This window comes from Bubalus kerabau, chromosome 10 (genome assembly GCF_029407905.1).
Source record: "Bubalus kerabau isolate K-KA32 ecotype Philippines breed swamp buffalo chromosome 10, PCC_UOA_SB_1v2, whole genome shotgun sequence".
Taxonomy (NCBI): domain Eukaryota; kingdom Metazoa; phylum Chordata; class Mammalia; order Artiodactyla; family Bovidae; genus Bubalus; species Bubalus kerabau.
The window spans coordinates 79,137,017-79,153,710 of record NC_073633.1 but is presented as its reverse complement, the minus strand read 5'-3'; the positions used below and the strand labels follow the sequence as shown (position 1 = coordinate 79,153,710).

Here is a 16,694-nt window from a genome sequence, read left to right as displayed (position 1 = left end):
AATTACATTAGGTCCACAAATTATTATATTCCTGCTAAAAAATAGGGCTCATTTGTTAATTTTCCTTTCTGCCTCCTTTGTTCTTTTTTTGCCCACTTCATCCATATCATCAAATCAGAAATTTCTTCTCTGTTACCGTCTCTCAGTTCTACACTCTCCTTTTTGTCTTCCTACTACTAAGTGCTGAAAAACAAGGAAGACCAACTATGACCCCATTGGTTGGATGAACCACAACCCCAGAGGAAAGAAGAAAAAGATTAGAGAACCCAGGTCATTTTAGACCTGGTCACTATGGTAGACAGTATGACATTTTCTCTGGCTTATTATTATTATTATTATTATTTTTTACCAGATACACTTCACAGAGTGTTCCCTGTTTCAACGTCCTACGCCATTCAGGGTTCTGGGCATAAAGGAGTCAGAGAGATAGAGATGCCTGACCTTTGCTATGGAAAGCACTAAGAAATATCGTACTGTTCTTTCCCCAGGTTCTTTTGTGTGCCTGGTGGGCAGGGAGAAGGACCCTTGACAAGCCTTACTCACAGTCACAGGCTGTGCTCACCCTGCCCTGAGTGTCCCCCTCTCCCTTTGTGAAAAGTACACTTAATATGAAGATGGAGGGTGGCAAGAAACCTGCTCATACCCAGGATTCTAATACAGGCTGGGCTCCAGAAACTACAGAGCATGAGGGAGAGTGTGCAGGGTACATGTTGTTTAAAAAAGATTATTCAATATTATGAAAACACATTATTTTATTTGGAAGGTAAAACATACCTATTGTTTTAATAATACAACCTATCTCCTGGGGTTACATAGATATATGGAAAATGGATCTTACATTTTCAAATGGGAGGAAAGGCACAGAAGTGCAACATCAGCAGACATGTATATAACATTTTTGTACTTGTCAGAATGGAATGAAATTTTATAAACCTTGAAAAATACCATTCTAGTCATTAGCTGTCAAAATGTACAAAGCAGTAAACTGTGAGGAAGGAAGGGGTTTCCACAATTCAGGATCAAGACTTTGGTACTGCTGATCCATTCTCTCTGCATGAGGCTCCTTGGAAGATCTGAAGCAGTCCTTTTGCCTTGTCCCACCTTCTGGACATCACCCTTCTTTTTGCTCTCCTCTCTGGACTCGCAAATACCAGTGCAGTGACTCAAAATCATTCTTACCATTAGACATACCTGGTCTAGATAAAGGAAAGGTTTGATGCAAAGAATACCTTTGCAGGTGGACACTTCTGTGCTGTCTTCTTTGTGGGTGGAGAGACAGTGACTGGGTTTTGGTTTATGCTCCAATCCTGTCTGCTTTCCTTTCTCAGATCCTCCCGAGCGGAAACTCTGGGACTGGGACACAGAAATCTCAAATTGTTTGATCACCTCCTCATCACTGTCAGAAGATGTGGACAGCTCCTCATCATCTCCGAAGCTGTTAACTGGAAGCAAACAAGAGCCATGAGTCTATGGGGCCCACAAGAAAACAGAGACAGGTAATCCAGAGAAACAGTGGCCAATTAATCTGGATCAAAGCAGACTGAAGGTGGGTAGAAAGAATTTAAAGCACTTTTGAAACACAAGTTTTGAGTCCAAAGGAATGAAACAGGAAAAGAAAGCTCAGAAGCTCAGAGAAAACACTGGTACCCTCTTCCCCACGGCACCCCCTGCCAGCGCCCTATAACAACATACTGAGCCCTCTTGTTGAGCTGGGCAGCCTGCTGGGTCGTTATGCTGCTCACATGTGCTCACAACTGGGAATAGGACCAGCATCTGGACACACGTGTATCTTATGTGTATTTCTAGCTGGTGGTGATGAAAAATATGCTCTTTGCCTCATCTCAGCTATTAACACAGAGTGAAGACCCACTTCAGAAAAGAGATATTAGCTACAGAGATCTTCCAAAAGCTTCCTATATTTGAAAAGTGACACCACATTGTATGTGTCTTAAAAAATAATGCATAAATAATTTATACTAGAAATGCCTTTCTCCATCACCAGCAACCCAACCCAGACACTCTGAATCATTCTCACCACTTTACCCACCCCAGCACACTGGTCAGTCCTCTTCATTTCTCCAACAGTATCCGATCATTCCTGCCCTTGCCCATGTTGTTCCTTCTGCCAGAAACCCTCCCTCCCCAGGTGTTTACCTGGCTGACTCCTCTCAACTTTGTGGTCTCAGCTTGACTTCATCCTAAACACTTCCCTGATTGTTCTACCTTAAGGAGCTCTGTGGGCTTACCTAGACAGCGTATTAAAAAGCAGAGACATTACTTTACCCACAAAAGTCCACCTAGTCAAACTATGGTTTATCCAGTAGTCATGTATGGATGTGAGAGTTGCACTATAAAGAAAGCTGAGTGCTGAAGAATTGATGCTTTTAACTGTGCTGTTGGAGAAGACTCTTGAGAGTCCCTTGGACTGCAAGGAGATCCAATCAGTCCATCCTAAAGGAAATAAATCTTGAATATTCATTGGAAGGACTGATGCTGAAACTGAAACTCCAATACTTTGGCCACCTGATGCAAAGAACCGACTAACTTGAAAAGACCCTGATGCTGGTAAAGATTGAAGGCTAGAAGAGAAGGGGACGACAGAGGATGAGATGGTTGGATGGCATCACCGACACGATGGACATGAATTTGAGTAGGCTCCAGGAGTCGGTGATGGACAAGGAGGCCTGGCATGCCGCAGTCCACGGGGTCGCAAAGAGTCAGACATGACTGAGTGACTGACCTGAAGGAGTTCTGTTCCCTGTACTTAATATTTTTTTTTTCTTCTCCCCAATAAATTCTGTGAAAATAAAGATATCGCCTGTTTTGTTATCTGATGTCTCTATAGTACGTAAAACAATGCCTGCTGAGGAGTAAGTACTTAACTAAACACTTGTTGAATGTTGACTGGATTGATGAATACCCAATGTTTTCTCTCAAGCCTGAGCCCTTCTCTCACCCCCAACACTCACACATGATACCCTGTGTTGGGAATACTCTTCTCCAGTCCCCATCTAAACTAGTCAAGAATCCAGCTCACCACTAAGGTCTCAGCAGAGGTATCACTTCTTCCAGAGAGTCCTTCCTTGATCCCTTAAGTCAACTTTAGGGATTTAAGGCTCCTTCCATGTGCTGTAAAATCACTCTCTAGCCTGTCCTGCCCGTGCCTCCTCCAGCTTTGTGGCAGAAATTACCTATTTAACTGCCAACCGTTCCATCTAACTTGTACACACCCTGAGGATAAGAAGCATATAAGACCACCCCCCCCTGTGTCCCTGCAGCACTCTTTCTGTGTCGGGCACAGGGCAGATGACTGTAAATATCTGCTTAATATGGACTGGAAATATAAATAATAGGGAATTATTTTTTAAAGATTTCCTCTTTTCATCTAAAACTCACAGTGGTTCCAGGGAAGGATATGGTTGTTAACAGGACAGTGGGTCCTGAAGATCAGTTAAGAATTAGAGGCTAGGAAGAAATTTAAAGGCCATATTTTAAGCAAGAGAAAATACTTGAAAACACTCACCTGGCCAAAATATTTACTCTCTGGCTTAAGAACTGATTTTCCTGAGGCTCTTTGGAAGCAATTATAACAAACACTTATTGAATGTCTTTCATGTGCCAGGAAGTGTCCTAAGTGTCTTATACATATCTCATTTCATCCACACAAAACCTCTATTACTGTTACCATCTTTCACATATGAAAATTGAGGCAGAGAAAAGTCTACAACTGTCTGAAGATCACACTGCCAGGAGGGGGTAGAACCAAAATTTGAATCAAGGCAGTATGTCTCTAGAGGCCACACTTCTAATCACTCTGCTAGAGAATTGGAGAGAAGTGGTAGAAAGATCTCTTATTCTTTGTGCTCACTCATATTAGCTAGCTGAGTCTATGTGGCTGAGACTCAAACTCTCTGACCCTGTTTCTTCATTTGTGGATCATTTCTAATGTATGGATCATTTTCCAGGTCTTTTCTGGATCTAAATTCTCTGACTCCAAACTTTCTACCTGACAGGTGTCAACATTCAATCTATTTCTCTCTTTTATGGAGTAGCGGATCCAATGACTTAAGAGCATATTGTTTTCAGCTCACTCAATTTTATTGTTATCTGGGACCAGACCCATGGCAAGACATTGAAACCGAAGTGTTAGAAGAGATTTCATTACCATCCCAACAGAACACCATTACAATAAACAGTCTCCTCAAGTCTCAGTGTGCTAGGCAGAGTTCTCTAGCATGGGATGGACCATCACATATGGAAGAGATCCATAGACTAACAGGACCAAAAAACCAAAACTAAACTTTCCCCACCTTTAGAGTACAGGACCATCTACACACCTGGGAGGTAGTCAGGGGGATATATGTACTGGAGAAGTGGTTGTATTAGACATCCACTGGCACTTTTTCCAACTCTAAGATTCCATTCCATGTGTACTACTAGGCCATTTGTATTCCATTAGTATTACTATACCAGGCCACATGGCCTGCCTCCTGAGAAATCTGTATGCAGGCCAAGAAGCAACGGTTAGAACTGGACAGGGAACAACTGACTGGTTCCAAATCAGGAAGGAGTACGTCAAGGCTGTATTTTGTCACCCTACTTATTTAACTTCTATGCAGAGTACATCATGCGATATGCTGGGCTGGATGAAACACAAGCTGGAATCAAGATTGCCAGGAGAAATATCAATAACCTCAGATATGCAGATGACACCACACTTACAGCAGAAAGCGAAGAAAAACTAAAGAGCCTCTTGATGAAAGTGAAAGAGGAGAGTGAAAAAGTTGGCTTAAAACTCAACATTTAGGAAACTAAGATCATGGCATCTAACCTATCACTTCATGGGAAACAGATGGGGAAACAATGGAAACAGTGACAGACTTTATTTTTTGGGCTCCAAAATCATTGCAGATGGTGACTTTAGCCATGAAATTAAAAGACACTTACTCCTTGGAAGAAAAGTTATGACCAACCTAGATAGCATATTAAAAAGCAGAGACATTACTTTGCCAGCAAAGGTCCATCTAGTCAAAGCTATGATTTTTCCAGTAGTCATGTATGGATGTGAGAGTTGGACTATAAAGAAAGCTGAGCACAGAAGAATTGATGCTTTTGAACTGTGGTGTTGGAGAAGACTCTTGAGAGTCCCTTGGACTGCAAGGAGATCCAACTGGCCCTCCTAAAGGAGATTAGTCCTGGGTGTTCATTGGAAGGACTGATGTTGAAGCTGAAACTCCAATACTTTGGCCACCTGATGCGAAGAACTGACATTGGAAAAGACCCTGATGCTGGGAAAGATTGAAGGCGGGAGGAGAAGGGGACGACAGGAGATGAGATGGTTGGATGGCATCACCGACTCAATGAACATGAGTTTGAGTAGGCTCTGGGAGTTGGTGATGGACAGGGTAGCCTGGCATGCAGCAGTCCATGGGGTCACAAAGAGTCGGACACAACTGAGCAACTGAACTGAACTGTATTACTATTAAATTACATACTATTAATATACTTAATTACATTAATTACATTAACATATATTAATTGTATTAATAGTGACTAATATCATTAATAGTATACTATTGTTTTACTATTAAAACTTTTCAGAGTCAAAAGTCATCAATTTCAAATTAAGTGAGTTAGTCCACAAGTATCTCCTCATATATAAAATTAAGAATTAGAATTCATTAATTTAACAGTATGGGGTCCCTGATTTTTTTCCCAGTGAGTCACTGATCATCCACAGAGCACAGATTCTCCTCACTCAATATAATAACCATTACTGAGTCCAAGCTTGCTCTGCTTGCTGCATGACAGGTCAATGAATCTGATTCTCAAAGGGTTGCGGCAAGGAAGAGACTTTAATCGGAGAGTCAGCTGACCAAGAAGTTGGCAGGCTATCATGTCAGGGCCTGGTTGCCAGGTTCTTTATAGATCAGAGGTTGGGGGGCGGGGGGCGGAGCGGGGTGAGGAAACAAAGTAAAAAGACTATTCAGTCCTCGCAAATGTCCCCTAGAATGCAGGGGAATGTGTTAGTTTCACTTCCTTAAAATCCTTCACAGTTGGGCTGCTCAGGTTATCTCCCTGAGGCAGACCATTATGTATTCTTATCATACCAAAAAAGGGTTAAAGTCACAGAAACAGATCCAGCATAAATTTAAAATTACTCTTCCCTGTTGCATAATCATAACAGTAATTATAATGTTTCCCATTAACTAAACATAGACTATATGCCAGGTATCTTCTGGGGACTTCACATATATTGTTCCATTTAATCACCACAGCAACACCATGAAGTAGGGATAATTATTATTACTCTCATTTTAAAGATAGGAAACAGAGGTATAAAGAGATTAAGTAACTTATCTTAGGCAAAAAAGTTAGCAAAGTAACAAAGCTGGGACTTGAACATAGAACCTCTGTTCTTGGTCAGTGCACAAATTATCAGACATTATTGCCTCAGGACACTAGAGCCATATCTAGATTACTTTCCAGAGTGCGCAAGAGGGGGGTTTGCCATTTCGACCCTGAAATCTGCCAGGACATTGCTTCCTTTGTGAGGAGAGAGCAGTGGGAAGAAGAGTCACCCTATATGAGAGTGAACGCACCCAGGCTGCAGTATAACTGGTCCATTCTCCTCATGGGATTCTAAATGCAACTGCACATGCTATTCTAAGCCTCAGTCCTCAAGGATCTCAGGAAATTCCCTGTCTAAAAATGAAACCTGTCATCTCTCCTAAAAACCCACTGGTAGCAACAGAAGTCAATAGTGGTGCTATTATAACAATAAAAGCAATCCCATATACAGCGCTTATCATGAGCCAGGCACTATTCTAGAAAGTTACATCTGATAACTTATTTACTCCTCACAATAACCCAATGAAGTCAGTACTTTATTATCCCCATTCTGTGAATGGGGAAACTGAGGCATCATGAGGTCAGTAATTTGCCACAGTGATAACAGGCAAACATTAATAAACATTATAACCAGGATTCAAACCCAGGTGGTCTGGCTCCAACATCAATATTATTATGACCACATTATGCTCCTTCTGTCATCTCTTGCTTGAAGGAAAAAAATCCTGGTCAAAATCTATACAACTGTGTTTGGTCATTAAGAATATAAAATCACATAGGTTGGGTTAGAAAGGATTTTCATGAGCATCCATCTATTCTCTCATTTTCACAAAGAGAAGCCAAAACCCGAAGAGGCAAAGTGTATACCAAGCCAGGACCAAATGGAGGTCTCCAGGTTTCCAGGTCAATGGTTTTGCCACACTATTTTCCATGTTCTCTCACCAATCAGTTATTTTCTCAAATTCAAAATTTGATTCTTACCTTTTTGAAAGATCCCAGCTGCTACTTTCCTTGTAATGAGTCTGCATCAACAACTAAAGAGTGGATCTGGATTTCATTCAACTTAAATCTTTGAAAATCACTAAGTTTTTGCCAACAAAGGTCCATCTAGTCAAGGCTATGGTTTTTCCAGTGGTCATGTATGGATGTGAGAGTTGGACTGTGAAGAAAGCTGAGCACCAAAGAACTGATGCTTTTGAACTGTGGTGTTGGAGAAGACTCTTGAGAGTCCCTTGGACTGCAAGGAGATCCAACCGGTCCATTCTGAAGGAGATCAGCCCTGGGATTTCTTTGGAAGGAATGATGCTAAAGCTGAAACTCCAGTACTTTGGCCACCTCATGCGAAGAGTTGACTCATTGGAAAAGACTCTGATGCTGGGAGGGATTGGGGGCAGGAGGAGAAGGGGATGACAGAGGATGAGATGGCTGGATGGCATCACCGACTCGATGGACGTGAGTTTGAGTGAACTCCGGGAGTTGATGATGGACAGGGAGGCCTGGCGTGCGGCAATTCATGGGGTCACAAAGAGTCGTATACGATTGAGCGACTGAACTGACTGAAGTCTTGTCTAAGTTGTGGCACTTAATTTTCAGACATAAGATAGTACTTTCTGAAACACAGTTCAAACCTCTTTCAAGCTAAGCACTTGGGAAATAATATTTAATACAAATGGAAATTTGTATTAAAATCTTCACCTCTTCATCCAATTAGCTTGCTAAAATAACACAGAAAATGTTGCACAAATGCCAAGGATGTGGACACATCTTGAAGTTGAGATTGTTCACTTCACTCAATCACAGAATTTGGAGAGATCTTAGACACCACCTCAGTATCCACCACCAAAGAAAAGTCAGACTCTTCTGCAATCTTCCTGATGCATGGCCACCCAGCTCCTTCCCTCTGTTCACACACTATTGAGTTGCTACTGTGGGCTTCTTGCACTGACAGGAAGTTCATGACTGAATGAAAAGAGAGAGTTATCTATAGATCCATCAATACCAAGTCTCTATAGCAGTGCAATCAGAATATTCCTCCCTTTGATTTTTACTGAATCTTTTTTTTTTCTTGTGAACAGAGGCAGAGGAAATGCCATCCTCGTCTTTCACAACAAAAAGACAGGAAAGTGGGGCCTCAGTGCCCAGAAACTGCCTGTCCAGGTCTAACATCAGTGAAGGCAGAATCTGGAGTCAAGCTGCCTCTGTACGAATCTGGGACCTTCCATTTGCTGGTCTGAGATCTAAGCAAGTTCCTTAATGTTTCTGAACTACGGTGTCCTTATCTTGATATTCCTTACATCTTAAAGTTGTTGATAGGGCTAAGTGGGATAAATCATGAAAGGGGGGAAAAATGCTTGGCATATGATATGCTAAAAAATGTTAATGATTATTATTATTACTCCGCATCACAGCAGTGCCCTATATGGAAACCCATCTAGGAAGCCCTGCCATTTATAAACAAAGGGAAGAATGCCTATTCTTGCAGGGTCTGACTTGAAAACTCCTCAGAACTGTTTCAGGGAAAGGATGAAAGAAACGAGGGCTGGAATAAGAGAAAATTAAGCTGACAATGTGGGTTGTATCAGCTTCCTTCCCTCACTATGCATTTTTCCAAGTTTAGAGGTGGAGCACTCTGTAAGAGTTGGCAGTGCTGTCTGGATGTAGGCAGTGCTCAACACCTGCTCATTTTGTTGTTTCTTTTAAGGCAACAAAACCACCAACTGGTGGTGAAAAGAGAGGCTTTCTTAAGCCTGTCTGCTGCTATTTTACAGATGGAGAAAGACTTTATAAATGATCAGTGCAGATCCAAACTTATTAATTCCTTCCCACCCACATAGGAGCAATTAGGTGGAGGGAAGCACTGCTCATATATTGTAGATGGGACATGGAGACAGGCGGAGGTGGGTTGTGCTCGGTGGTGCGGTACCTGAGTGCTCATTTTAGCTACAATTGCAAGAATCCCTAATATACCAGATTTCTCAATACCTACAGCAAGTGTCTGCCCAGGGTGGTTGGATAAGGATAGAAATAAGAACAAGAAGTTGGTTAAAGTGAAAAAAAGCACAAAGGGAAGGTCAAAGGTGATAACTGCCCCTCTCAGATCCTTAAAAAAATGACCACATTTTTAGATGCATAATCCAGTCATTTTTAAACTCAAACAGGATAGGAAAAAATTTATATAAATCATCAACCTTGATTTTTTTTTCAGACTATGCTCTGTGGAGGTCTGGGATTCCACAAAGGAGCTTCAATGCCACCCACGGTAAAAGTAAAGATGGGGGTGGTTGCTCTGAGCAGGCTGAGCTATACACTCTGTACAATCAGGGCTGTTTTGCTTTAATTCAGTTTATATTTTTATAAGGTTCTGTTGGGAAAAAATAAAAGTCCTGACATTTTTTTAAAGGTTGAAAAACATTGGTATAACCTAACTCGTTCATTCTACAGAATAGAAACTAAGGCTGAGACTACTTAAGGCACATACCTATAAGTCAGGCAGCTAGTTAGTGGCAGAGGAAGGATTACAAACTGGTTCTCCTGTGCACACTTGTTTTGTCACCCTACACCTTGTATGAGATGTTTTGACAACTCCTTTTCATATATGAACAAAGAGATGGCACTTGTAACAGCTAAATATTAATTAGTCAAATGGAAAAACTTTTATGTGTAACATAAAGATCACTGCAGTAGGGAAAAGTTACAGTATTGAGGATTCTAGTTATGACAGCAGCAGAGTACATGACTTGAGCTAACCTAATAATAACTATAAATTCATGAAAAAAAAATTAAACAAACTATCTGAAGGCATAGAGAGTGAACAGAAGGTAGAAACTAGAGGAGATCTAATTTGTTAAAGAAGAAAACATTACTGGATGACTACATGGTTATACTATTTATCTGCTAAAAGTATTCCTAAGTCTATGAGGCACAGGGCATCAAGGACTCAGGCAGAAATCACAAGCCTTATTGATGTGAGGTGTCAGAGGGCAGAATTCAAGGCAACCAGAGCAACTGGAAATGGAAAAGGAAATTCTAGAAAAGAGGGACCCAGAGAGAGAAAGAGCTCCAAAATCTGCATATGAATTTAGCTCAAGCATTTGGCTCAAATCTGTAGTATGTATACATATGGAAAATTTCAAGTAAATTAGAAAAAGTAATAGCTAGAAGACGAAAAATTTGATTAGACATTTTGTCTGAAGCCTGTCTCTGCAGAGTCTGAGTTAGGAGTTTGAGTTTGGCCAAGGCAGAGTAGCTTGGTAGACACTCCAGATATTCTGTTCAAACTTTAGAAGGGCTAACACTAGAAATAAGACTGAGTAAAACTGAAATAAATCCAACATAACAAACAATAAACCGTTATACTCAAAAGAATCAACTAGTAATTTCACTGTTGAAACTGGGCTAAAATGAAAAGCAATACTCTTTACAGGAAGATTAAAGAATCCAATATCTTTACAACATTTGATCCACAATGTCCAGTATACAATCAAAAGTCACTAGACATACAAAGAAACATGAAAAATGTGAATCACCAAGGAAAAACAGCATTCAACTGAAACTAGCCTCAAGATGACTCAGATTTTGGATGCAGAAGTCAACATCTTTAAAGTATCTATTGTATAACTTCAAAGAATCAAAGGAAAGGGTGATCATAATGAACATAAATAAGGATAATTTCAGTGGAGAAATGAAAACAATATTCAAAAAACTAAATAAACTTAAAATTGAAAATTAAATCTTCAAAGTTAAAAAATTCAGTCAGTTTGCTTTTTAGCAGGTTGGAGATGGCAATGAATTTTGAAGGAGCTCAATAAAAAGTAATCAATCTGAAGAACATAAAAAATTTGGAAAGAAAATAAACAAAACCTCAGTGAACAAGGATAGCATATCTAGTTGTCTGAAATATGTATAATTGGACTTCAAGGAGGGAAAAACAAAACAAAAAAATGTGGAAGAAAAATATTTGAAAAAATAAGAACTGGGAGTCACCCAAATGTGCTGAAAAAACATACAGAAAAAAATCAACATACAGAATCAAACATTTTAATAATCTAGCTCAAAAGTTCTGCAGTGAGGCACATCATTGTCAAGTAACTGAAAATCAAAGATAAAACAAAATATTTAAAAGTAAGAAGAGAAAGAGAAATGCATTGCATACTAGAAAATAATAAAACAAAACTGTCATCTCTCAGAGACATTGGAAGCCAGAACACAACAAAATGATACGTTTAAGAGCTGAAAGCAAAAATAAAACATTAACACTAAATCCTATATCCAGAGAAATCATCCTTCAAAAAAGTATGTGAAATAACACATTTTTATATAAATAAAAAGAGTATTCATCAGACCTTCATTTCAAGAAATGTTAGAGGAAGTTCGTCAAAAGAAAGGGAACTGGCAACAAACTAAATCTCAGATCTAAGGGAAGGATCGAAAAGCAATGGTAAATATGTGAGTAAATTAAAAAAAAATACTGGATGTTTTCTCCTTTTACTTTTTCTAAAAGACAAGTGAAGAAAATACATACTCTTGTATGGGAGTGGAGAGTTGACACTGTGGAAAAGTAAAACATGAGATAACAAGAGCACAAAGGAGAGGGGAAGGAAGTGATTTATTCTGTCACAAAGTTGTATAATGTGACATACAACAAAGAGCAAATATAAAGCAGTACAATACTAACTCAAAGTGGACTGTGATAAACTAAGGATGCATGTGTAATTCTTAGAAAATCCATGAAAAAAGAAAATACGAATGTGTATAGCCAAAATTTTAGAGGAATTTAAATGGAAAACTAAGCACATAGGTGATTAACACAAAAAGAAACTAGAGCAACAGAAGATGAAAATCAGAAGCACCATTTAGAAAGCAAATAGCAAAATGATATACTTAAACCCAATAATTTCCACACATTAGATGCAAATGAAATAAAGACCACATTTGAAAGTAAAGATTGTCAAACTGAATAAAAAAGCAAGACCCAATTATTTAATGACCATAAGTATAAATACAAGTTATCAAGACAAGTTAAAGCAAAAGGATTTAAAACATAAGTTATTCAAACTATAAGTATAAAGAAGTTGATGCAGCTATTAACATCAAGACAATAGTTTTACCAGAGAGGAATTATATTTTAAAACAATAAAATGATCAACTCATGAAGACATAAAAATTGTAAGTGTGTATGAAACTATTAACAGGGTTTCAAAACATGTGATGGAAAAACTAATCGAGCTCAAAGGAGAAACAGACAAACTCAAAATAAAACTAAAGATTTTGACACCCTTTTCTCAGTAGTTAGTTGATAGAGTAACTAAGAAAAAAATCAGTAAGTGTATAGATTTGTATGACCAGTAAGTGTATAGATTTGTGTGATTCAACATACAGTCCACTGTGATAATGTGGACTTAAAAAGAAAGAACATTCTGCAGTTTTGAGGTACAGAGTTCTATGAATGTCAAATAACACCAATATCTATACAACTCTTACAGAAAGCAGAGGAAAAGAGAGCATTTCTCAATCCACTTTATGAGGGCAGCATAATACTAATGAAAAAAACTGACAAAGATGTCACAAATATAGAAAATTATATACCTATATCCTAAAGTTTAACAGGAGGCATTCCAATCTACTATACCAAAAGCAATAAAATATTCCTGAGGAAAAAAATAGAAAAGACTAAGTATTGTTAAGATATTAATTTTCCCAAATTATTCTGATTTAATGCAATCTAAACCAATATTCAAGCAGACACTGTAAAATTTGACAAGCATACTCTAAGGTGTATAAGGAAACATAAGGACTTAGAATATTCAAAATAATTTTTAAAAAGAACAAAGTGGGAGTACCAACCTACCTGCTTTTAAGACTTATTATAAGGCTACACTGATCAACAATTTGATAATGGCAAAAAGGTAAACTAATTAATCAACAGAATTTAGTCCAGAAATAGGACTACAGAAATATGGTCCACTGTTTTTTTGTTTGTTTTTGTTTTTTAACAAAGATTCCAAAGCAATTTAATGGGGGAAACTGAAGTCTTTCAAATAAGTATGCTTGAGCAAAACAAATTTTGTTAATAAAGTAGAACATCAACCCATAGTTCACACTATGTGTGTGGGTATAAAAATTAATCATAGATTGAATTGCAAAACTTTACAAAACTCCTAGGAAAAAACATAGAAGAAATTTTTGCAGTCCTAAGATATATAAGTCCATATAGTCAAAGCTATGGTGTGAGTGAAAGTGTTAGTCACTCCATTGTGTCTGACTCTATGAAACCCCATTGACAGTACCCACCAGGCTTCTGTGTCCAAGGAATTCTCCAGGCAAGAATATTGGAGTGCATTGCCATTCCATTCTCCTGAGGATCTTCCCAACATAGGAATAGAACCCAGGTCTACTGCATTGCAGGCAGATTCTTTATCAACTGAGCCACTAGGCAATCCCAAAGAAAGGCAATGGAAAGATTGTTCAAACTATTGCACAATTGCACTCATCTCACATGCTAGCAAAGTAAGGCTCAAACTTCTCCAAGCTAGGCTTCAACACGTGAACCGAGAACTTCCAGATGTTCACTCTGGGTTTAGAAAAGGCAGAGGAAACACAGAGATCAAATTGCCAACATCCATTGGATCATAGAAAAAGCAAGAGAATTCCAGAAAAAAACATCTACTTCTGCATTATTGACTATGCTAAAGCCTTTGACTGTGTGGAGCACAACAAACTGTGAAAAATTCTTCAAAAGATGGAATTAGCAGACCACCTTTCCTGCCTCCCGACAAACCTGTATGCAGGTCAAGAGGCAACAGTTAGAACCAGACATGGAACAACAATCTGGTTCCAAATTGGGAAATGAGTACATCATAGCTGTATATTGTCACCCTGCTTATTTAACTTATATGCAGAGTATGTAAAATGCCAGGCTGGATGAAGCACAAGCTGGAATCAATATTTCCAGGAGAAATATCAAGAACCTCAGATTTGTAAATGACACCACCCTTATGCCAGAAAGTGAAGAGGAACTAAAGAGCCTCTTGATGAAAGTGAAATAGGACAGTGAAAAAGCTGGCTTAAAACTCAACATTCAGAAAACTAAGATCATGGCATCTGGTACCATCACTTCATGGCAACTAGATGGGGAAACAATGGAAACAGTGACAGACTTTATTTTTTGGGCTCCAAAATCACTGCAGATGGTGACTGCAGCCATAAAATTAAAAGACACTTGCTCCTTGGAAGAAAAGCTCTGACAAACCTAGATAGCATATTCAAAAGCAGAGATATTACTTTACCAACAAAGGTACGCCTAGTCAAAGCTATGGTTTTTCCAATAGTCATGGATGGATTTGAGAGTTAGACCATTAAGAAGGCTGAGCACCAAAGAATTGATAGTTTTGAACTGTGATGTTGGAGAAGACTCTTGAGAGTCCCTTGGACTATAGGGAGATCCAACCAGTCAATCCTAAAGGAAATCATAGCAAAAATCAACAAAGCCAAAAGCTGGTTCTTTGAAAGGATAAATAAAATTGACAAACCATTAGCCAGACTCATCAAGAAACAAAGGGAGAAAAATCAAATCAATAAAATTAGAAATGAAAATGGAGAGATCACAACAGACAACACAGAAATACAAAGGATCATAAGAGACTACTATCAACAATTATATGCCAATAAAATGGACAACGTGGAAGAAATGGACAAATTCTTAGAAAAGTACAACTTTCCAAAACTGGACCAGGAAGAAATAGAAAATCTTAACAGACAAATCACAAGCATGGAAATTGAAACTGTAATCAAAAATCTTCCAGCAAACAAAAGCCCAGGTCCAGACGGCTTCACAGCTGAATTCTACCAAAAATTTAGAGAGGAGCTAACACCTATCCTGCTCAAACTCTTCCAGAAAATTGCAGAGGAAGGTAAACTTCCAAACTCATTCTATGAGGCCGCCATCACCCTAGTACCAAAACCTGACAAAGATGCCACAAAAAAAGAAAACTACAGGCCAATATCACTGATGAAAATAGATGCAAAAATCCTTAACAAAATTCTAGCAATCAGAATCCAACAACACATTAAAAAGATCATACACCATGACCAAGTGGGCTTTATCCCAGGGATGCAAGGATTCTTCAATATCCACAAATCAATCAATGTAATACACCACATTAACAAATTGAAAAATAAAAACCATATGATTATCTCAATAGATGCAGAGAAAGCCTTTGACAAAATTCAACATCCATTTATGATCAAAACTCTCCAGAAAGCAGGAATAGAAGGAACATACCTCAACATAATAAAAGCTATATATGACAAACCCACAGCAAACATTATCCTCAATGGTGAAAAATTGAAAGCATTTCCTCTAAAGTCAGGAACAAGACAAGGGTGCCCACTTTCACCATTACTATTCAACATAGTTTTGGAAGTTTTGGCCACAGAAATCAGAGCACAAAAAGAAATAAGAGGAATCCAAATTGGAAAAGAAGAAGTAAAACTCTCACTATTTGCAGATGACATGATCCTCTACATAGAAAACCCTAAAGACTCCACCAGAAAATTCCTAGAACTAATCAATGACTATAGTAAAGTTTCAGGATATAAAATCAACACCCAGAAATCCCTTGCATTCCTATACACTAATAATGAGAAAACAGAAAGAGAAATAAAGGAAACAATTCCATTCACCATTGCAACAGAAAGAATAAAATACTTAGGAATATATCTACCTAAAGAAACTAAAGAGCTATATATAGAAAACTATAAAACACTGGTGAAAGAAATCAAAGAGGACACTAACAGATGGAGAAATATACCATGTTCATGGATTGGAAGAATCAATATAGTGAAAATGAGTATACTACCCAAAGCAATTTATAGATTCAATGCAATCCCTATCAAGCTACCAACAGTATTCTTCACAGAGCTAGAACAAATAATTTCCCAATTTGTATGGAAGTACAAAAAACCTGGAATAGCCAAAGCGATCTTGAGAAAGAAGAATGGAACTGGAGGAATCAACCTACCTGACTTCAGGCTCTACTACAAAGCCACAGTTATCAAGACAGTATGGTACTGGCACAAAGACAGAAATATAGATCAATGGAACAAAATAGAAAGCCCAGAGATAAATCCACACACATATGGACACCTTATCTTTGACAAAGGAGGCAAGAATATACAATGGATTAAAGACAATCTCTTTAACAAGTGGTGCTGGGAAATCTGGTCAACCACTTGTAAAAGAATGAAACTAGAGCACTTTCTAACACCATACACAAAAATAAACTCAAAATGGATTAAAGATCTCAACGTAAGACCAGAAACTATAAAACTCCTAGAGGAGAACA

At 38.5% G+C, this 16,694-nt stretch overlaps 1 protein-coding gene across 3 annotated transcripts in view; it reads right to left on the bottom strand.

Annotated features, from left to right (window-relative positions):
• The window catches only part of SYT16 (synaptotagmin 16), a 330,623-nt gene that overhangs the window by 66,279 nt on the left and 247,650 nt on the right, over nucleotides 1-16,694 (bottom strand). For all 3 annotated transcript variants that reach the window (XM_055538272.1, XM_055538274.1, XM_055538275.1), the window contains one exon: nucleotides 1,230-1,442. In XM_055538272.1, coding sequence (XP_055394247.1) covers nucleotides 1,230-1,442 — 213 coding nt within the window. The remainder of the gene's footprint in view (nucleotides 1-1,229; nucleotides 1,443-16,694) is intronic.